The sequence below is a fragment of the Syngnathus leptorhynchus genome, chromosome 4 (assembly GCF_054491065.1).
Source record: "Syngnathus leptorhynchus isolate UIUO chromosome 4, UIUO_Slep, whole genome shotgun sequence".
Taxonomy (NCBI): domain Eukaryota; kingdom Metazoa; phylum Chordata; class Actinopteri; order Syngnathiformes; family Syngnathidae; genus Syngnathus; species Syngnathus leptorhynchus.
The window spans coordinates 341,808-363,687 of record NC_141198.1 but is presented as its reverse complement, the minus strand read 5'-3'; the positions used below and the strand labels follow the sequence as shown (position 1 = coordinate 363,687).

The window sequence follows — 21,880 nt, the reverse complement described above, 5'->3', positions numbered from 1 at the left end:
CGGGGCTGTGGGTCAAAAGTAAATATTACTAAAGCAAGGTACAAAGTGGCCATGTTAATACTGTTGATGTTATGAACCTGAAGACGTGACAAACTATTACTTTCTGAAAGATATTGTAAATGACAAGAGCAAAATTAACTTGTTTTAAGTTTTAATGAGACAACTTTGCATTACTTATAACTCCTGTTTAAAATGTACATGAGGCAAACAAGCTCAGTGGCCTAGTAGTAGAGTGTCCGCCTGAGACTGGAAGGTTATGGGTTCAAACCCCGGCCGGGTCATACCAAAGACTATAAAATGGAACCCATTGCCTCCCTGCTTGGCACTCAGCATTAAGGGATCAAAATCACATGGGGATGGGTCAAAGTCCCCAATGATCGTCGTCACACATACATCTGGGTGTAGTAAAATTTGTCCTCTGCATTTAACCCATCCCCATGTGATTTTGATCCATCCCCTGGGGGAGAGGGGAGCAGTGAGCAGCAGCGGTGCCGCGCTCAGGAATCATTTGGTGATCTAACCCCCCAATTCCAACCCTTAATGCTGAGTGCCAAGCAGGGAGGCAATGGGTTCCATTTTTATAGTCTTTGGTATGACCCGGCCAGGGTCAATGCAGAGGACAAATATCACCACACCCCAATGTGTGTGACGATGATCATTGGGACTTTAACACAACTTAAAACTCATGTAAATTTAAATTATTTTACTTGCAGTTAACTTCAAGCTATTCTCACTCAGACACTATATTTTATGTTGTGCCATATTAATAAACAGCTGGTGGAAGGAAAAGCTCAAACATAATATGACTCCTGATGTAAAATGTCAGTCACTTGCAAGAATACCCATTGTGAACAGCCAAAGAGTTAATCTGCTATTTATCAAATATGTGAGTCATAAATGGTCAAATGAAAAAGCTATTGTAAAGATATTTTGGGTGAAAATCCGACATGCAAAATCCTAAGTGCAGCTTTAAATAAGCAAAACTTTAAAGTAAAATATTTGGGACCAGTGTGCTCCGACTGTACTTAGCAGTTCAATACATTGGCAAATAGGTGTAGGCTACGTAAAATGTATGCAAGTGTATGTGCTCCACCATATGATCTAGGAAGATATACTGATGTTTAGTGCACAACATTTAATAAGTAAAAGTCAAAGTCTGCTTTATTGTCAATTTCTTCACGTTAAGACACACAAAGAGATCGAAATTACGTTTCCGACCGTCCCACGGTGACTAGACACATTACACAACACATACAAGCAAATAGCACAAAGAGTAAAAACGAATAGACAAGAGCGATGAATAAGTAATCAGCAAATAACCCAATAAATAAACAATAAATAAATAAATAGACAAATAAGAGGAGCAAATTGGAGCAAGCGTGCATACAGCAGACAGCCAGAATATAGCGCAAAAGAACAGGACGTTATGCAGCCGAGGGGGGAGAGAATTCAGGATCCTGACAGCTTGGAGTATGAAGCTGTTGGTGAGTCTGGTGGTGCGGGAGCGCAGGCATCTGTACCTCTTCCCAGAGGGGACAAGATCAAACAAAGAGTGAGCGGGGTGACTCACATCACACAATTGCGGTCGCCTTGCGGGTGAGACAGGAGGTGTAAATGTCCTTCAGGGAGGGGAGTGAAGCCCCAATGATCTTACTAGCTGTGTTCACTATGCGCTGCAGAGCCTTCATGTTGTATTCAGTGCAGCCACCACCCCACACAGCGATACAACTGGAGAGGACGCTTTCAATGGTGCCTCAGTAGAATTTGGTCATGATGGCAGGAGGAGCACTTGCTCACCTGAGTTTCCCCAGAAAGTACAGGCGGCGCTCTGAGCTTTCTTCGCCAGTGACGCAGCGTTGGTGGTCCAGGAGAGGTCCTCACTGATGTGCACCCCCAGGAATCTGGTACTGCTCACTCTCTCCACTACAGCACCGTCGATAATGTTGGGTGTGACCCTTCCGGAAGTCAACAACAATCTCCTTGGTCTTGCTGACGTTCAGCAAGAGGTTGTCCATGTGGCCAGAAGGTCGATCTCCAACCTGTATTGAGTCTCGTCGCCCCTGGTGATGAGACCCACCACAGTCATGTCGTTGGCATATTTCAGCACGCGGTTGCTGCTGTAGGTTGCAGTGCAGTCATGCGTCAGCAGGGTGAAGAGCAGCGGACTGAGCACGCAGCCTTGAGGGGCCCCCGTGCTCAGCGTGATGCTGCCGGAGACATTGTCACCAACACGTACTACCTGAGGCCTCTGACAGAGGAAGTCCAGTAGCCAGTTGCAAAGGTAGGTACTGAGGCCCAGCTTGTTGAGTTTGCAGATGAGGAGCAATGGTGTTGAATGCAGAACTGAAGTCCACAAACAGCAATCTCACATACGAGTCTCTGTTCTCCAGGTGGGTGAGTACAGAGTGGAGGGCAAAGCAGGCGGCATCCTCAGAGGACCGATTGGCTCGGTACGCAAACTGGAAGGGGTCTATGGTGGGGGGAAGAACAGATCTGACATGCGATATGACAAGCTGCTCAAAGCACTTTATGACGATGGGTGTCAGTGCCACAGGGCGGTAGTCATTGACGCAGGAAGGAGCAGGATTTTTCGGCACAGGTATGGTGGTGGCAGCCTTGAAACATGACGGGACGATGGCCTGCTGCAGGGAAATGGTAAAGATGTTTGTGAAGACATCCATCAGCTCCTCAGCGCAGTCCTTCAGCGCTTGACCCGGGATGTTGTCTAAGCCCGCCCCCTTACGGGTGTTGATAGCGGCAAGCGTCCTCCTCACGCTAACGGCAAAGAGGCACAGGGGCTGCTCGTTCAGAGGGGGAGGGGTCTTCAGTGGGGAAGTGCTGTTCAGCAAAGAAGCGGTTCAGTTCGTTGAGCAGAGGGACGTCGCCCTCACAGCTCTGCGGCGCGGGCTTGTAGTCCGTGATGGTCTGAATGCCTTGCCACAGGCTCCGAGCATCCCTGCTGTCTTTGAAGTGGGCGGTAATCTTGGAAGAGAATGCCTTTTTCAGTTCCTTGATGCCCCGGGACAGGTTCGCCCTAGCCGATCTCACGCCCGCTTAATCCCCAGCCCTGTAGGCTTTGTCTCTGGCCCTCAGCAGCCCATGGCTTCCAGTTAGCCCGAGTGGCGATGGATTTTGTGAGGGTCACATCATCAATGCACTTCGCGATGTAAGAGGTCACAGAGTCAGTATACTCCTCAATGTCCGTCTGATTGTTGCAAGTGATTGCCTGCTTAAACATTTCCCAGTCTGTAGTGCCAAAGCATTCTCGAAGAGCATCAGAGGCTTCCTCAGGCCACACTCTTACCCGCTTGCGAACCGGCCTGGAAGCTCTCACTCTTTGTCTGTACGCTGGCATAAGCATAACAGTGATGTGGTCAGAAAGTCCAATGTGGGGGGTGGCCTTGAAAGCTCCTTTATGTGCAGTGTAGACCAGGTCCAGGAAGCTGTCACCACGTGTTGGAAAATTAACATGCTGGTGAAGCTTTGGAAAGACAGACTTCAGGTCAGCATGATTAAAATCCCCAGCGAAGATGGTGAAACCGTCAGGGTGCGCTGTCTGCTGATCACTGACAGCCTGGTACAGTTCACTAAGGGCCGTGATCCTGTCGCTTCCAACGTTGGAAGGCGGGATGTAGAGAGCGACAAGCAGAATCGCAGTAAATTCCCTTGGCAGGTAAAAAGGACGGCGCTTAATGATCACAAACTCCGCCAGTGGCAAGCAGTGTCTGCGTACAACTACAGAGTCCCGGCACCATTCGTCACGGATGTACACACAGATTCCTCCTCCACGTGATTTTCCCCCTTTTACAATGGCCCGGTCCGCTCGATAGCACGCTAGCTGCTCCAGTTGCACAGCAGAGTCCGGAATGTTGACATTCAACCAAGTCTCAGTGAACATGAACACACAGCAGTTACTCACTGTCCGGTTCGTAGATCTCAGCAGTCGAATGTAATCCATTTTGTTGTCCAGCGACCGAACGTTCGCCAGAAGAATGGAAGGCACGGCCGGGCGAGTAGGGTTCGCCGCTAGCCTGGCCCGGACGCCTCCACGCTTGCCTCTCCTCTGCCTCCTCGCACAATGCTTCCGACGCTTTCTATCCGGGGAAGGAGTAGCAGACGAGTCCGGCGTTGTTTCAGGCCGGAGTAGTCAGAGTGCCTTTAATGTCTCTGTTTCAAAGTTCAGAACGTCGCAAAACTCGCTTTTGCCGATGTCGACTAGAACCTGCCTGCTGTACTTGTAGCACGACGTGGTAAGATCAGACTAACACGTAAAACTGTCAGACAAACACTTATTAAATGAACAAAACACCGATCGGTTGGGACAGAGAGAGGCCGCTGCGTGTGCACGCGCCGCCATCTTGATCGCGCTTTACCATTTACTTTTTTGTTTTCTTTGACTGGCAATTGCCGGCCTGACAGAAGTGATGACAGAAGCACTTAAATCACTTTCATTTGGCATGAGAATATGACACACAGATGATTCTTGCCTCTGCGCCTTCTGTTTGACCACCTCCAAACCTTCATAGCTGTGCCTTGGCCAAGGGGGTGATTTTAAAAGTTTAATCAAGAATATAATGTGAAGAGAGGAGAATCTGTCTGCCAGTGCTAGTATGATCAAAGTCACCAAACTTGTGTTACAGTACTTCCGACAATAGTTAGATATGGTTCTAGCAGGTGTGAAGTTTCGTCTCCTTTCCACCAAAATGTCAGGTGCACACTGGCACTTGTCATAGGAACACCCTCAGTATGCTAGAACGCCCACCATGGTACAGGTTACTGTACTCAATTCCCATACAGTCAAAATGAAGCTTGTGCCAGTACAATAATTAAGATGCACCAATTGTTTTGCTGAAGCACAGCTACACCTTCGACAAATACAGAGCTCAATGTGTTTTAGTTGTTCTTTTAAGGTACACACATATATTTGCTGTTTTGTTTTAACCTGTTATCAACAAACACCGTTTTGCTCCATTTTGCTGATTATTTACATAGCTTCATTTGCTAAATGATGATTGCTACATGATGGTTATTTAACATTTTTGTCACGACCCCAGCACATTTGATGAAGCATCACTACATTTTTACCAGTATTTACCTGAAAAAATAGAATGCTGTAAGCATCGCAGTTCCCAGAACAGCTCCCACTATGACTCCAGTCAAAGCTGACACTCCAAGTCCACCTGGTTATAAGAACAATAATTGAACACAGCACATAATATACATATAAGTTGACAAAAACATTGCACTGTGGTAGTGATTCTTTACATGATGTGTCTGATATCTCCGTATGTGTTATCTGTAATCCTTGCAGAGTGAAGTGGTCATAGTTGAAAGTGGGCAGCAGCTCAAAGCTTCCATTCACACCAAAGTAATTAGCAACAACCTGTAATGATAAAATGAACATTTTACAGTGATACATAAAAGATTTCAAATGTGAAATTTTTTTGATGTCAGTTGATTTTGCATTTTACCTCATATGTTCCTGCATTAACATTGGTCATTGCCATTAATGAGAAATCTCCGTTTCTGTCACCATTGACATCTATGGACACCTGGCCAGCGATTCCTGTGCACCACAATCAAAAGCAATCTCCATCTGAGGTTGATGGCTATTCATATTTAGAGATATTGCAGCTGATCTCTAAATCATTTTCTGTAAAATTCTCAAGGAATTTGATAGCTTTTCTCGCAAGAATATGGTTTATAAAATCAGTACAGGCCCCAAATGCTAATGAAATGTCATTATGGAATGGTAAGAAAAAAAAATTCATTGAGTTTGAGGCCACTAAATTCCGTTTCTCAAAAACAGACTTTCATGATAATGATACCAACAGATAAAGCAGCATCTTCAACAAAATTACAAGATTCAACCCTTGCACATGAACAATTATTTAAACTTGTGTGTCATGACTGCAAAGATCCATATTAGCTGGAGTTACTTCAAATCACTTCATACCAGCCAGAGGTTTCAAATCCAGATCCTGAAAGTTGAAACCCTGCCACAGTTTGACAGAACCTGTGGATGAAGCCAAATTGAAGCAGGGTTTTTACTGTCTAGTAGGCCAAGATTTGACACCTCTGATTCCAGCACTAATTCTGACATGAAATTTACCTTACATTTTTAGCTTAGCTTTTATTGTTTTTTTTTGTGTGTATTTTGTTCTTTTTTTTTGTTTGTTTTTTTTGTGTGTGTCTAGCTCATTACAGACAATGAAATGAAAACTTAAAGCAACTTTGTCATGTAAGTACATTTTACCTTCAAAGGTTCTATTCCACATTTGTGATGTGATTTGTGATCCATTTTTCTTATTGTATCCACTTTTCTTGGCTTCATTCAAAGCAAGAGCATAAAGCAGCAAGGCATCATGGAATCCCTCAACATACATGTTGACCTAAAATGGTAGAGTAGGAAGAACGCAAAATAACATATTTAAATATTGTATTTCTCATTTATTGTTTGGTTTGCCAGTAGGGTCCACGAGGACACAAATATACCATTGAGGCCACTAAATTTATAGGTTATAGAGGTAGTGCAAATGTTATATCAGAGATTACATGAAGCCTCTTATTTTCTTGCTGAGTAAGTAGAAACCATGTTGAGTTCTCAGGGACCATCTCCATTTTTTCTGCGAGTGCCAAGGTCCTGAACATACAGTATTTCTAGGATAAAGACACAGCTTTTAAAGAGGAATAGGGCCACACGCCCCTTCCCTCCATGCCTTGGTTGATGACATCACAGAAGGAAGTGATCACAATTTCTCCATTGGAAATCATTGTACAGATAACAGATAATAGATACAGGTTAAAATGTGCAAAAACAACTGTCAATTGGCACCAAAAATTTACATGGACAGCTCCACTTATGACGACTTCAACATAGTATCACATGGATCAGCCTCTCCATGGCTGACTTAGGAGAAATGATCCACCTCTCTCTAACCACAGTGCCCTGTCACGTCTATTTCCTTTCAGCAGTTACCAACATTTGAGAACATGTCGCATTCTAAGGGGCTTTATGTGAGCTGAATTGTTCATACGTCGTAACATTTTACATGCTTTGGCTTTTCTATCACCAGCTCGCTGTGAATTATTGTGGCGCAACATAAATATATTCTCCCATGGGAACCGGCCGGGCATAGCCCGAAAAGAAAACGTGGGTCCCCCTTCCCATGGGCTCACCATGGGAAGGATGCCCTGTAGGAGGGGCCAAAGGGGTCGGGTGCAAAGTGAGCTGGGCGGCGGCCAAAGGCGGGGACCTTGGCGGTCCGATCCCCGGCGGCAGAGGCTGGCTCTAGGGACATGGAATGTCACCTCTCTGGCTGGAAAGGAGCCCGAGCCGGTGTGTGAGGCAGAAAAGTTCCGATTAGACATAGTCGGACTTGCCTCCACACATAGTTTGGGCTCTGGTACAAGCCCTCTCGAGACGGGCTGGACTCTCTTCCACTCTGGAGTTGCCCACGGTGAGAGGCGTCGAGCAGGTGTTGGCATACTTATTGCCCCCCGGCTGGGCGCCTGAACATTGAGGTTGACCCCGGTGAGCGAGAGGGTAGCCTCCCTCCGCCTTCGGGTGGGGGGACGGGTCCTGACTGTTGTTTGTGTCTATGCACCGAACGGCAGCTCAGAGTACCCACCCTTCTTAGAGTCCCTGGAGGAAGTGCTGGAGAGCGCTCCTTCTGGGGACTCCATCGTTCTACTGGGTGACTTCAATGCTCACGTGGGCAATGACAGTGAGACCTGGAAGGGCGTGATTGGGAGGAACGGCCCACCTGATCTGAACCCGAGCGGTGTTCTATTGTTGGACTTCTGTGCTCGTCACAGATTTTCTATAATGAACACCATGTTCAAGCATAAGGGTGTCCATGTGTGCACTTGGCACCAGGACACCCTAGGCCGCAGTTCGTTGATTGACTTTGTAGTCGTGTCATTGGACTTGCGGCCGCATGTCTAGGACACTCGGGTGGAGAGAGGGTGGAGCTGTCAACTGATCACCACCTGGTGGTGGGTTGGCTCAGATGGTGGGGGAAGATGCCGGTCCGACCTGGCAGGCCCAAACGTACTGTGAGGGTCTGCTGGGAATGTCTGGCAGAATCCCCTATCAGGAAGGGCTTCAACTCCCACCTCCGGCAGAGCTTTTCTCACGTCCCGGAGGAGGCAGGGGACATTGAGTCTGAGTGGACCATGTTCCATGCCTCCATTGTTGAGGCAGCCGACCGGAGCTGTGGCCGGAAGGTGGTCAGTGCCTGTCGTGGCGGCAATCCCCAAACCCGCTGGTGGACACCGGCGGTAAGGGATGCCATCAAGCTGAAGAAGGAGTTCTATCTGGTTGTTTTGGTCTGTGGGACTCTGGAGGCAGCCGACAGGTACTGGATGGCCAAGCAGAATGCGGCTTTGGCGGTTGCTGAGGAAAAAACCCGGGCGTGAAAGGAGTTTGGCGAGGCCATGGAGAACGACTTCCGGACGGTTTCGAGGAAATTCTGGTCCACCATCCGGCGTCTCAGGAAGGGGAAGCAGTGCACCGTCAACACTGTTTACAGTGGAGATGGCGTGCTGCTGACCTCGACTCGGGACGTAGTGAGTCGGTGGGGAGAATACTTCAAAGACCTCCTCAATTCCACCGACACGCCTTCCATTGTGGAAGCAGGACCTGGAGACTCTGAGGCGGACTCTCCAATCTCGGAGGTCGAAGTCACTGAGGTAGTTAAAAAACTCCTCAGTGGCAGGGCCCCGGGGGTGGATGAGATCCGCCCGGAGTTCTTAAAGGCTCTGGATGTTGTGGGGCTTTCATGGCTGACACGCCTTTACAGCATTGCGTGGACATCGGGGACGGTGCCTCTGGATTGGCAGACTGGGGTGGTGGTTCCCTTCTTTAAGAAGGGGTACAGGAGGGTGTGTTCCAATTACAGGGGAATTACACTCCTCAGCCTCCCTGGTAAGGACTATTCAGTGGTGCTGGAGAGGAGGATCCATCGGGAGGTCGAGCCTCGGATTCAGGCGGAGCAGTGTGGCTTTCGTCCTGGCCGTGGAACAGTGGACCAGCTCTACACCCTCGGCAGGATCCTCGAGGGTGCATGGGAGTTCGCCCAACCAGTCCACGTGTTTTGTGGACTTGGAGAAGGCGTTCGACCGTGTCCCTCGGGAGGTTCTGTGGAGGGTGCTTTGGGAGTACGGGGTGCCGAGCCAACTGATAAGGGCGGTTCGGTCCCTGTGTCACCGATGCCAGAGTTTGGTCCGCATTTCCGGCAGTAAGTCGGATTCGTTCCCAGTGAAGGTTGGACTCCGCCAAGGCTGCCCTTTGTCACCGATTCTGTTCATAATTTTTATGGACAGAATTTCTAGGCACAGCCGAGCCGTTGAGGGGGGCCGGTTTGGGGACCTCAGCATCGCGTCACTACTTTTTGCAGATGACGTGGTGCTGTTGGCTTCTTCAGGCCGTGATCTCCAGCACTGGAGCGGTTCGCAGCCGAGTGTGAAGCGGTCGGGATGAGGGTCAGCACCTCCAAATCTGAGTCCATGGTCCTCGGTCGGAAAAGGGTGGAATGCCCTCTCCGGATCGAGGATGAGATCCTGCCCCAAGTGGAGGAGTTCAAGTATCTTGGGGTCTTGTTCACGAGTGAGGGCAGGATGGAGCGCGAGATCGACAGGTGCAGCGTCGGCCGTAATGCGGACTCTGTACCGGTCCGTCGTGGTGAAGAGAGAGCTGAGCCAAATGGCAAAACTCTCGATTTACCGGTCGATCTACGCTCCTACCCTCACCTATGGTCACGAGCTATGGGTTGTGACCGAAAGAACGAGATCCAGAATACAAGCGGCCAAAATAAGTTTCCTCCGCAGGGTGTCCGGGCTCTCCCTTAGAGATAGGGTGAGAAGCTCGGTCATCCGGGAGAGACTCGGAGTAGAGCTGCTGCTCCTCCACGTTGAGTGGAGCCAGATGAGGTGGCTCGGGCATCTCATGAGGATGCCCCCTGGACGCCTCCCTGGGGAGGAGACCCCGGGGACGACCCAGGATGCGCTGGAGAGACTATGTCTCTCGGCTGGCCTGGGAACCCCTTGGGATCCCCCGGGATGAGCTGGATGAAGTGGCTGGGGAGAGGGAAGTCTGGGAGTCCCTCCTAAAGCTGCTGCCTCAGCGACCCGACGCCGGATAAGCGGAATAAGATGGATGGACGGACCCCTGGAGAGAGACCCCTCCCCATCCGGACGAGCAGCCTCTGTGCCTCTCTGCCGTTAGCGTGAGGAGGACGCTTGCTGCTATCAACACCCGTAAGGTGGCGGGCCCGGACAACATCCCGGGATGGGCGCTGAAGGACTGCGCTGAGGAGCTGATGGATGTCTTCACGGACATCTTTAACATTTCCCTGCGGCAGGCCGTCGTCCCGTCTTGCTTCAAGGCTGCCACCATCATACCTGTGCCGAAAAATCCTGCTCCCTCCTGCTTCAATTACTACCGCCCTGTGGCACTGACCCCCATCGTCATGAAGTGCTTTGAGAGGCTTGTCTTGGCGCACGTCAGATCTGTTCTTCCCCCCACCGTGGACCCCTTCCAGTTTGCCTTCCGACCCAATCGGTCCTCTGAGGATGCCATCTGCTCTGCCCTCCACTCTGCCCTCACCCACCTGGAGAACAGGGACTCGTATGTGAGATTGCTGTTTGTGGACTTCAGTTCTGCATTCAACACCATTGTTCCACAGCGTCTCATTTGCAAACTTGTCAAGCTGGGCCTCAGTACCTCCCTTTGCAACTGGCTACTGGACTTCCTCTGTCAGAGGCCTCAAGTAGTGCGTGTGGGCGACAGTGTCTCCGGCAGCATCACGCTGAGCACGGGGGCCCCTCAAGGCTGCGTGCTCAGTCCGCTGCTTTTCACCCTGCTGACGCATGACTGCACTGCGACCTACGGCAGCACCCGCGTGCTGAAATATGCAGACGACACGACTGTGGTGGGTCTGATCACCGGTGGCGACGAGACTCACTACAGATCGGAGGTCGACCTTTTGCCCGCTTGGTGCAGGGACAACAACCTTCTGCTGAACGTCAACAAGACCAAGGAGATTATCATTGACTTCCGGAAGGGTCACGCCCACCACCTGCCGCTGACCGTCGACGGAGCTGTGGTGGAGAGAGTGAGTAGCACCAGATTCCTGGGGGTGCACATCAGTGAGGACCTCTCCTGGACCACCAACACTGCGTCGCTGGCGGAGAAGGCCCAGCGCCGCCTGTACTTTCTGCGGGAACTCAGGCGGGCAAGTGCTCCTCCCGCCGTCATGACCGTTTCTACCGTGGCACCATTGAGAGCGTCCTCTCCAGCTGCATCGCTGTGTGGGGTGGTGGCTGCTCTGAGTACAACATGAAGGCCCTGCAGCGCATAGTGACCACTGCGAGTAAAATCATCGGGGCTCCATTTCCCTCCCTGAAGGAAGTTTACCCCTCCCGTCTCACCCGCAAAGCGGCTGCGATTGTGTGTGATGAGAGTCACCCCGCTCACTCTTTGTTTGTACTTCTGCCCTCTAGGAAGAGATACAGATGCCTGCGCTCCTGCACCACCAGACTCAGGGACAGCTTCGTGCTCCAAGCTGTCCGGATCCTGAATTCCCTCCCCCCTCCACCCTCTGCTACATGACGTCCTGTTCTTTTGCGCTATGATCTGGCTGTCTGCTATTAGCGCGCTTGCTCCATTTTGCTGCTCTTATTTGTCTATTTATTTATTTATTTATTTATTGTTTATTATTTGGGTTATTTGCTTATTACTTATTTGTTGCTCTTGTCTGTTCGTTTTTACTCTTTGTGCTGTTTGATGTGAGTGTTGTGTACTGTCTAGTCACCGTGGGATGGTGGGAAACGTAATTTCGATCTCTTTGTGTGCCTGGCATGTGAAGAAATTGACAATAAAGCGGACTTTGACTTTGATACCCACCCCTGCTCGACGCTTCTCACCGTGGGCAACTCCAGAGTGGAAGAGAGTCCAGCCCCTCTCGAGAGGGCTTGTGCCGGAACCCAAACTGTGTGTGGAGGCAAATCCGACTATGTCTAGTAGGAACTTTTCTGCCTCGCACACCAGCTCGGGCTCCTTTCTAGCCAGAGAGGTGACATTCCTTGTCCCAAGATCCAGCTTCTGCAGCCCCACCTCCGGGCCTGGCTCCAGAGGGGGGCCCTGTGGACCTACGTCTGGGCAAGGGAAAACTAAGTCCAATTTTCTTTATTGTCATAAGGGGTTTTGTGAGCCGTGCTTTGTCTGACCCCTCACCTAGGACCCTTTTGCTTTGGGTGACGCTACCAGGGGCATGAAGCCCCAGACAACATGGCTCCTAGGATCATTGGGGCACGCAAACCCCTCCACCACAATAAGGTGACAACTGACGGTTTTTCCAGATATTTTGTTTTTTAAATGGATGCACTACATCAGAAATGGGAACACTAACCTGATTTTGACTGTGCACTTAAAAGGTCAAAAGCTCGAATACTAATTGCAGGCCAACAGGCGAGAAGGAGAAGGGAAAAGCGTAGCAAAGCATACATATCAGCAAATACTAATACTATACAATTGATATACTGTACAGTCCATAACAACTTTGTTTTTTTAACTTATATGTAGATATACTTACACTTCCACAGTCTTGGCAGTTGTTCAGTCCCATACTTTCACCGGCCTTTTTAATTTCCATTGAGAAGTTTTCAAACTCTGGTTTGACTGTTCGAAGCAGTGTCACCGTGTTCAAATATGCAAAGGCTTGCTTTGCTTCATTGTCAAATTTGTCTCCACTCCTCCATGACCCATTGCCTGAAACACACGTTCATAACATGCACAAAATCATGGGGATGTATGTTAAATATCCCAGAAACATGGTCTCAAAAATGAATTATGTACACTAGTTAAACACTATGTTGTTATATAGGCTTTACCATAGAAGGATGCATTGAAGAGTTCAATATTGAAGAACATGTGAGTTCCATTGGTCAATCGATGCTTGTGTGCAGCAAGCATAATTTCTCGAATTTTTCTGGCGTCCATACACAAGATTACCACTGCAAGACAATAGACAAAGACTACGTTTACATGCAGTCAATATTCGGGTTAAGGTCAAAATTTAGGTTTCTGAAACATTCAGAATAACCTTACAGGCGTGAATTGACAATTACACGTGCATTCAAATATCCTGATTGAAAGGGTGACACACACAGACATCATGACGAAAGCTGACGTCGTTTTTGCTTGTTACTAGTAAGTAATAAAACACATTACTGTATATGGACGTCAGTCACCGCAGAAATAAAGCAGTAGTTTTCCCCTCATTCTAAAAGAGCGTCTCTGGGCTCCACCCTGACCTCTGCGTGTGCATTTCCAGCAAGTTGTAAGCCTGACGTATGGACTTGTATACATTTATCTACTGTATCCACTAAAGTGCTTTTTTCTTGGCAACTTGTCTTTGTTATTAATCGTTTGGGGTTCAGAAAAGGTCTATTAAAATGTATGATTCTAATATAAATATTCATTCATTTATTCTCTTCTGCTTATCCAAGGTCAGGTTGTGAAGGCAGCAATTTAAGCAAGGAAGACCAGACTTCCCTGTGCTGTCCAGCTCATCCTGGGGGATCCCAAGGCGTTCCCAAGCCAGCTGAGAGACAGTCTCTCCAGCGTATCCAGGGTCGTTCCTAGGGCTTCCTTCCAATGGGACATGCCTGGAACACCTCACCAAGGGAGGTGTCCAGGAGGCATCTTTATAAGATGCCCAAGCCACCTCATCTGGATCTCCTCAACGCGGAGGAGCAGTGGCTTGATTCAGAGACCCTCCCGGATGCCCAAGCTTCTCACCTTATCTCTAAGGGAGAGCCGGGACGCCCTGCAGAGGAAATTCATTTCAACCACTTGTATCCGGGATCTTGTTCTTTCCGTCACGACTCACAGCTCATGACCATAGGTGAGGGTCGGAACATTGACCGATCAGTAAATCAAGGGCTTTGCCTTTCGGCTCAGCTCCTTCTTCACCATGACAGACCGGTACGGAGTCCGCATCACAGCAGAAGCTGCAATGATCCGCCTGTCAATCTCCTGCTCAGTCATCATTGTCATTTTATTTGTTTTCATTAACTACTACTACAACTACTACTACTACAACAACAACAACAACAACTACTACTACTACTACTACTACTACTACTACTACTACTACTACTACTACTACTACTACTACCGCGACTATGACTACGACTACTAAGGGTGATAGAGCCTTTTTACTGAAAGCTCCCAGACTCTGAAACATTCAGACTCACAAATCATTTTGGAAATGCAGGGTCTTTAACGTCATTTAAATCTTTTAAAGTTTTTTAGGCTTACTTTTGCTGATTTCATTGTTTGAATTATTTTATCGTATTAGTGTAAAGGCATTTAAATCTCTTTTAAAGTTTTTAAGCCTGCTTTTCCAGATTTTATTGATTAAATTATTTTATTGTATTAGTTACTGTAAGGGAGGCTCGTGGCGCACTGGCTAGTCTGTCTTACAGTTAGGAGGGTGCGGGCCTCCCTGTGTGGTGTTTGCATGTTCTCCCTGTGCCCGCGTGGGTTTTCTCCGGGCATTCCGGTTTCCTCCCACATCCCCAAAAAACATGCTTGCTAGGCCGATTGAGCACTCCAAATTGCCCCTAGGTGTGAGTGCGAGTGAAAATCTTGTAACTTATAAGCAATGTGAAACATGAAAATGCAATGTCATCCATCCATCCATCTATCTATCTATCTATCTATCTATCTATCTATCTATCTATCTATCTATCTATCTATCTATCTATCTATCTATCTATCTATCTATCTATCTATCTATCTATCTATCTATCTATCTATCTATCTATCTATCTATCTATCTATCTATCTATCTATCTATCTATCTATCTATCTATCTATCTATCTATCTATCTATCTATCTATCTGTCTGTCAATCCATCCATTCATTTATCCATCCATCCATCCGTCCGTCCGTCCGTCCGTCCGTCCGTCCTTTTACCTCTCACAAGACCGCAATTGGTTGGACTGTTCTTGGCAGGTAATGTTAGGATTGGTCTCCTTACGGATTAACAGGGTCACACCGAGAACTTGACCCCGTTTTGTTTGTAAATGTCAGAGATGTACATTGTAACTGACACTAACAATTATGCGGCATTTTTTAATGCAATTAAGGATTCAATATGAATTATGCCCCCGTTACTAAGGTTTGTAATAAACAAATTTGTATGTAAATCCTTCAATAATTCAGTAGCTCACGAGTATTTAATTGAGGAAATCATCCAACTTACCAACGACTACTGCACAGCGCAACAGAGCAGTCCTCTGTTCTAAGATGGCCAACTGCCGACGGCGCCTCAAAAAAATGAAAATATATATATTTAGCGCGCGTGAAAGCTCAAGTTGATGAAGCCATCCTCCACAAAATGTCCCTGAGACAGGACAATTCATCTTCAGAGATGCTTAGAAGTTTCTCCCAAAATAAATTGTGGCAGCCTATTTCTCAACTCTTCTCAAGTTGGTCGCTAATGCAAAGTTTTATCATCGCACAAAACCATAGGTGTATTGTCAACACTTAAACATTTTTCCTGAGTTGAGCGGGAGTGCACAACTATAAAGTAGGCAGGATCTAAAACAGCAATGTCCAGCTCCGGTCTTCGAGGTCCTTCCTGTTTTACATGCCTCCCTCGTCCAACACAACTGAATGAAATCAGTAAGCTCTGAAGGGGACCTGATCATTTGAATCACGTGTGTTGGACGAGGGAGAGATGTAAAACAGGAAGGACCGGGTTTGGCCATCTTTGATCTAAAATAGGCGGCATGGTTTCCTCCGGGTACTCGGGTTTCCTACCACATTCCAAAAACATGCATGGTAAGCCAATCGATTGTACTGGTCTATGTGTGCCTTGTGATTGACTGCCAATCAATTTAGGGTTAGGGTCCCCTGCTTCCTGCCCAAAGTCACTTGGAATAAGCTCTAGCACACCCTCGTCCTTAGTTAGGAGAAGTAGTTCAGAAAATCAATGGATGATCTGAAGTATTAACAGCTATATTGAAATCAAATCAGCTTGTTTTTGCAGACCTTTGTATTGCAACTGCATAAATGTCAAAGTAAACCTAAGTCACAGAATCAATTAGACCTTTGTTATGCATAAAACAGTGGCAAAACATTTAATTATGACTTTTAAGTGACAAACATATTTTCATAAAATATGAAATGTAAATATATTTTGGGAGTATAAACCTTTTCTTTGTTGTGCCAAATAAATGAATGAATGAATAAATAAATAAAAAAAATAAAAAAATAAATAAATAAATAAATATGGTACGCACTGGTTAGCACGACAGGCCTCACAGTTAGGAGGGTGTGGGTTCGATTGCACCCCCGGCCCTTCCTTTGTTCTCCCCGGGCCCGCGTGGGTTTTCTCCGGGCACTCCGGTTTCCTCCCACATCCCAAAAACATGTTTGGTAGGCTTATTGAGCACTCCAAATTGTCCCTAAGTGTAAGTGCGAGTGCTAATGGTTGTTTGTCTCTGTGTGCCCCGCCTACTGCCTGATGACTGCTGGGATAGGCTCCAGCACGCCCATGACCCCCGTGGGGACAAGCGGTACAGATGATGGATGGATGGATGGATGGATGGATGGATGGATGGATGGATGGATGGATGGATAGATAAACATAAATAAATAAATAAATAAATAAATAAATAAATAAATAAATAAATAAATAAGAGACACACAGACAGACTTATAGATATACAGATAGATCAATACTCACACCCTCTGCATTAATAAGGAAGATTCAGACTCTGGCTGGAACGTTCCTCACAATTCTGTCACTTAAACACGCCTCCTGAAATATGCCTTGAGTCAGTGGGACAAACTTCACCTCAGTCCTGCCAGCACTACAGCACCTTTAATTACTCTGAGCTCTCCACACACTGCTCGCCCCGTGTATGCTGTGGAAACTATTTTGTGGGCCATTTCTAGCAACTAGCAATAATTCAGAACTTTTTGATTATTTTCTACTGGAGCACTAATACTAGTTTTTCACTGGAGCACTAGTACTAGTTAGTTAAACTGTCAGAGTGTAATTAATTGACTGTGAATGAGAATGTTCAAGTTTCCTGTTGGCTAAGAACTTGTAACACAAGAGTTTCTTGATATAAAGGACAGTTGTACCGATTTGTAATATTGTTCATCCCAAAACAAGGATGTACAGTGTGTTGCTGGATTCCTTACGAGCAGGGTACAGAAAAGACATTTAAGGGGTGCAAACCTATTTAAATTATTCCGTCTCAGTTAGTGTTGACCGAATGACTGCTGGGTAAGTTCACTGATGCATTTCCTGTTTATCGTTACTGTATGTGCAGAATGATATTGATGTCTTTGCCCTTCTAGGCAGTACCATGCAATGTTTAGAGTTTACCATGAAAGTAAACTACTGGATTCACCTTTGCATAAGCCCAAGAGAGTTCTCTTAAAAGACAAAGATTTCAAATACAAAGTAAATTGCAGTGCAGGTTTTGGACTTTTGACATCAGAAGGGAATGGGACACTGTGTTTGCAACATACCTTACTTTTACCCTTCCACCCATAATTCTAACCACTTATGCTCCCGAGGAGTGCAGGTGTGCTGGAGCCCATTTAAGTGATTGTTAATACAACTGTAATTAGGAAGCTTAAGACAACAACAAAAATTGGCAACTATATAATTAAATTCCAGTGTTCAATGGGAATTTTTGCATGAATTATTCTGTTTTACTTCTAAAATGTGAGGAAGCAGCCAGTTAATAAATTGACCAAGGAATGTCATGTGTCAACCAGAACCAATCGTTAAGAAGTGCTACTATTTTCAACACTGTAAACCCTACTTAAAAAACTCAGGTAAGTCGTTGCCTCAAAATTTCCAAATAATGGCTATCATTTGCCAATTACTGATTTGACCAAAACGGGATAAGTAGACTAGTTCTACTACTCATTTAACTCAGTTTGATAAGTGCATGTAAACCCTAGAACATAAACAAACCACTTTGAAGTCTCATTTTCCTTGTTGCAGTTTAAGTACACATTGCATTACCAGAGTTGCACTAAAGTAAGCTCAGTTTAGAAAAGTGACCATTTATTGCATTTTTTGAGTCCAGCACTCAAGTAATCAAACTGAAGTTACACTTTAAATCTCACTAAAAGGTACTGTCTGAAACCCGTGTGCTTCTACATACAAGTAACAGCCATATTGCAGAGATAAGTGTACTTTATGACACTATAAGCAGTTGCAGTCAACCACCTTTACTGGCAATGGTAATAAAGCCAAGTATGAAAAACAATGAGCCAACCTACCCTGTGTATGAAGTGGTTATTAATGAAACAACAGCTTACCTACGTCATTAAATCTCCGTGCTCAAGGGTGTCTGACAAAGGCGCGCATTGAGTGGCCTACCCTCCAGGAACTCCACTCTTTGCAACCTTTTCTCCTTTTTCAACTTTGGCATCTTTGTGCCCTCTGTGCCCTCTCTCTTGTGAGCTTGTCCAATGTCACTACTTTAAATTGCCTACAGTTACGTAAAAATTACACACAAGGTGGTATTGATTTGTGAAAAAAAATATTTGACCATATTTATACGTAAGAAGTTTTCGAACGAACCGCGGCGATATGCTTGCTACAGAGTAACAAGAGAGATTTGAAATTTAATTTTAGTATTGGTAAATGAGGGAAAAAAACTTGGATTAGTCACTACCCCAAAATGAGCTTTTTATTCAGAATAACTGTAATGCATACTACTTTAATTTAACTGAATTCTTTCAAGTAAATCATTTATCCAGGGTTTACATGTACATATTAGCAACCTGAGTAAAATTAGTTCGACAATAAGTCGAGTCTATATGTCCAGTTTGGCAAAATCATAAAGTGTGGTTGAAAATTTGTCCTTCAGTTTTAGCAAAAATGAAATGAAAATGAAAGCATTCAGGTTGTCGATATTGTATGAGAAAAATTATTTGTTTCTTTTCAAACTCATGCCTTTGTATCACAATCTCCTCCTGTAGTTCACATACTCACTTGAGCGCATTCCTCTTAAGCCATCTCACATTATTGTGAAGGTCACCATGCTCAGTGGACGGGTTCGCAAGTAGTTTACAAAACTATCTGTATTGAAGACTGGAAGATGATTTGAGAAAATTGATGAAGCCCGTATGTCACTGAGCAGCGAAGGTTTGTGCACATTGCGAATGTTTTTTGTCAGCATTCGTTGAACGTTGTAAACAGTGGCAAAGATATTCACCTGACATTCGTAAACACTTTTAATGATTGCAAACACGTTCAAAATTTCCTTGACCTCGTGACCACACTATGACAACGCACCAACTCATAATGCACATAATGCACAGAACCTGACTGATCCTGGCTGAGAAATACATTGCCGTTCAGGAGAAACTTCCCCTACTCATCAGAAGTGGCCCCATGTGTTATTTGTTTTCCTCCCAAGCTTAAGAACAAACGGATCAAAAGCGTTTTGTAAACATAGATAACATCAAGTGGGCCACATAGGCTAAGAGCTGCAGTGGACCCCAGAACAATCCTTCCAAGAGAAGCGTTGGCAGAGAAGGCTGGGCAAGTGCATAAGTCTTCCTTCAAGACTAATTTGAAGTGAAAAATTTGTTTGGATTTGAAAATTATCTTTAGACTGGAACTTACCGATGCATCTCTTTTTCAAACCTTAATAACAAAATATAAATGTCACTTTATACTTGACCGGCTAACTTTGCTTGGGGAGGGGAGAACCTGGTCTAATTTTCTACACTTGCTAAAACCCCCCCACAAAAAGTCAGACTAATATATTAATGCACGCTGTCACATACGACATACATACGACTGCAATGTGCTCACACTCTCATTACTTCTTGGTGCGACTGTGTGAGTCGTCATTGGCAATTTTCTTTGCACACAACGCAAGTGAGAACTTAAAAAAAGAAAATAATAGAAAAGGAACCTAACTCCTAAAGATGGAAATCTTTAAAGTGTGTTTTTCAGGTTTTTATTGAAAACAAGTTGGTAATATCTGCTGCCTTTCACTCAATGCGTCCGCCTTTAACTCACAACACACACAAGAATCACATTCACACACCCAAACACTCACCCATGGACACTACACACACCTGCTCTCACATCCTTACGACCAAATGTGTGCCTATACCCTTTTGCCAGTTTGCCATTATGCCCCTATGAGCCACAGTGGTACTTTTTTGCCAATAATTCAGACAAGCAATCAAAACTGAACCACATCTTCCCTCCTGTGTTCTGATTGACACCCGGGGGCAAAAAGAGCATAACCATCCAAGCCAACCCCCTATACAGTCCTCAGGCTCCCCAACAGAAACAGTAAGTTTATTTATTGTATTTTACGGACTAAAAGTCGCTCCAGAATATACGTCGCATTAGCCATAAAATGCACAATAAAGTGAAAAAAGAAACATATATAATTTGCGCTGGGGTACAAGTCGCATTTTGGAGGAAATGTATTCAACAAAATCCAACACTAAGAACAGACATGAACGAGCAACAGCAGGCTAAACGATACGGTATGACATAAACACAAACGAAGAGCTGAGAACGGGCCTGACGTAACATTGACAGTTATCCAAATAACTATAACATAAATAACATCTTTATCAAACCATCTGTGTCACTCCAAATCATAAAATCCATCGATCGTCCTTTATGTCAACAATGACGGGTGTGCACCGCGCCGCTGACATCGGCTGCAGTTCTAATTATTCCACAGGCCCATATAAAGATACTAAATTATATCTCAAATAACTATTATATAAGCAACAATATTATCAAACCATCTGTGTCACTCCAAATCATTAAATCCATTGATCGTCCTTTATGTCAACAATGCGCATAAAGGTGTGCGTCGCGCCGCTGACGGCAGATGCAGTTCAAATTATTCCACAGGCCCATATAATTATAAACAGCAATTTTATCAAACAATCTCTGTCACTCCAAGTCATTAAATCCCGTGATCGAATCCTTTGTCCTTTATGTAAAGACCGTCGCGTATGCGCCGCGCTGCTGTCAGTTGCAGTTCCTAATTACAGTAATCCCTTGCTCGCAGTTCGTTTATTGCGGTTTCACTACATTGTGGATTTTTGAAAATTTGTGAAGAATTTCACATATAAGTCGCTCCTGAGTATAAGTCGCCCCCCACCCAAACTATGAAAAAAAAACGCAACCTTTAGTTTGAAAAATATGATACATTTCAAAAACCAGAAGCCATTCATTTGCAAATGTGATTGCACTTTAGTTTACATATTTGAATGTTCTGATATTAAGATATGATAGACAGTTTTTGCATGATTTGTATGCGTCAAAATAACATGCTTTTTCTCTCAAATAAATTGTTATAATCATTTATTTCAGATGTATTTTCTGCATAAAAATTTAATTTGGTGTTCACAAAGTCTATTTTCAAACGTGAGTCTTGAAAAAAAGGCGGTCATCTTATAATCAGGGTCGTCTTATATTCAGGCCAATACGGTAAGTGATTCTTAACCTGGGTTCGATTGAACCCTAGGGGTTCGGCGAGTCGGTCTCAGGGGTTCGGCAGATCTTCCACTGCGGAGGTCGGAACACACCTGATTAAACCTGTAAATTCGTGATGACGCATATCTGAACTGATCTCGCAAAGGCAACAGTGGAAGTCACACTGATACAGGTATGTAATTTGTTGTGAGTTCATGCATTGTGTTGGTTTTGTTCATTGAACAAGGTGATGTCCATGCACGGCTCATTTTTTTGCACCAGTAAAAAACATCTATGTCTTAAATTTGGAAAAAAAACTGTAATTGTCACAAAAACAGGCATTCAAAACAAATTATGTTGTACGACTTTG

At 45.4% G+C, this 21,880-nt stretch overlaps 1 protein-coding gene across 1 annotated transcript in view; it reads right to left on the bottom strand.

Moving 5' to 3' along the window:
- Positions 1–21,880, bottom strand: part of npr3 (natriuretic peptide receptor 3) — a 28,888-nt gene that overhangs the window by 3,403 nt on the left and 3,605 nt on the right. Inside the window, exons 2-7 of the mRNA XM_085910466.1 lie at positions 12,895–13,017; positions 12,597–12,772; positions 6,257–6,392; positions 5,472–5,566; positions 5,266–5,383; positions 5,096–5,180 (exon numbers count right to left, since the gene is read on the bottom strand). Of these exons, the coding sequence (XP_085766592.1) occupies positions 5,096–5,180; positions 5,266–5,383; positions 5,472–5,566; positions 6,257–6,392; positions 12,597–12,772; positions 12,895–13,017 (733 nt within the window). The remainder of the gene's footprint in view (positions 1–5,095; positions 5,181–5,265; positions 5,384–5,471; positions 5,567–6,256; positions 6,393–12,596; positions 12,773–12,894; positions 13,018–21,880) is intronic.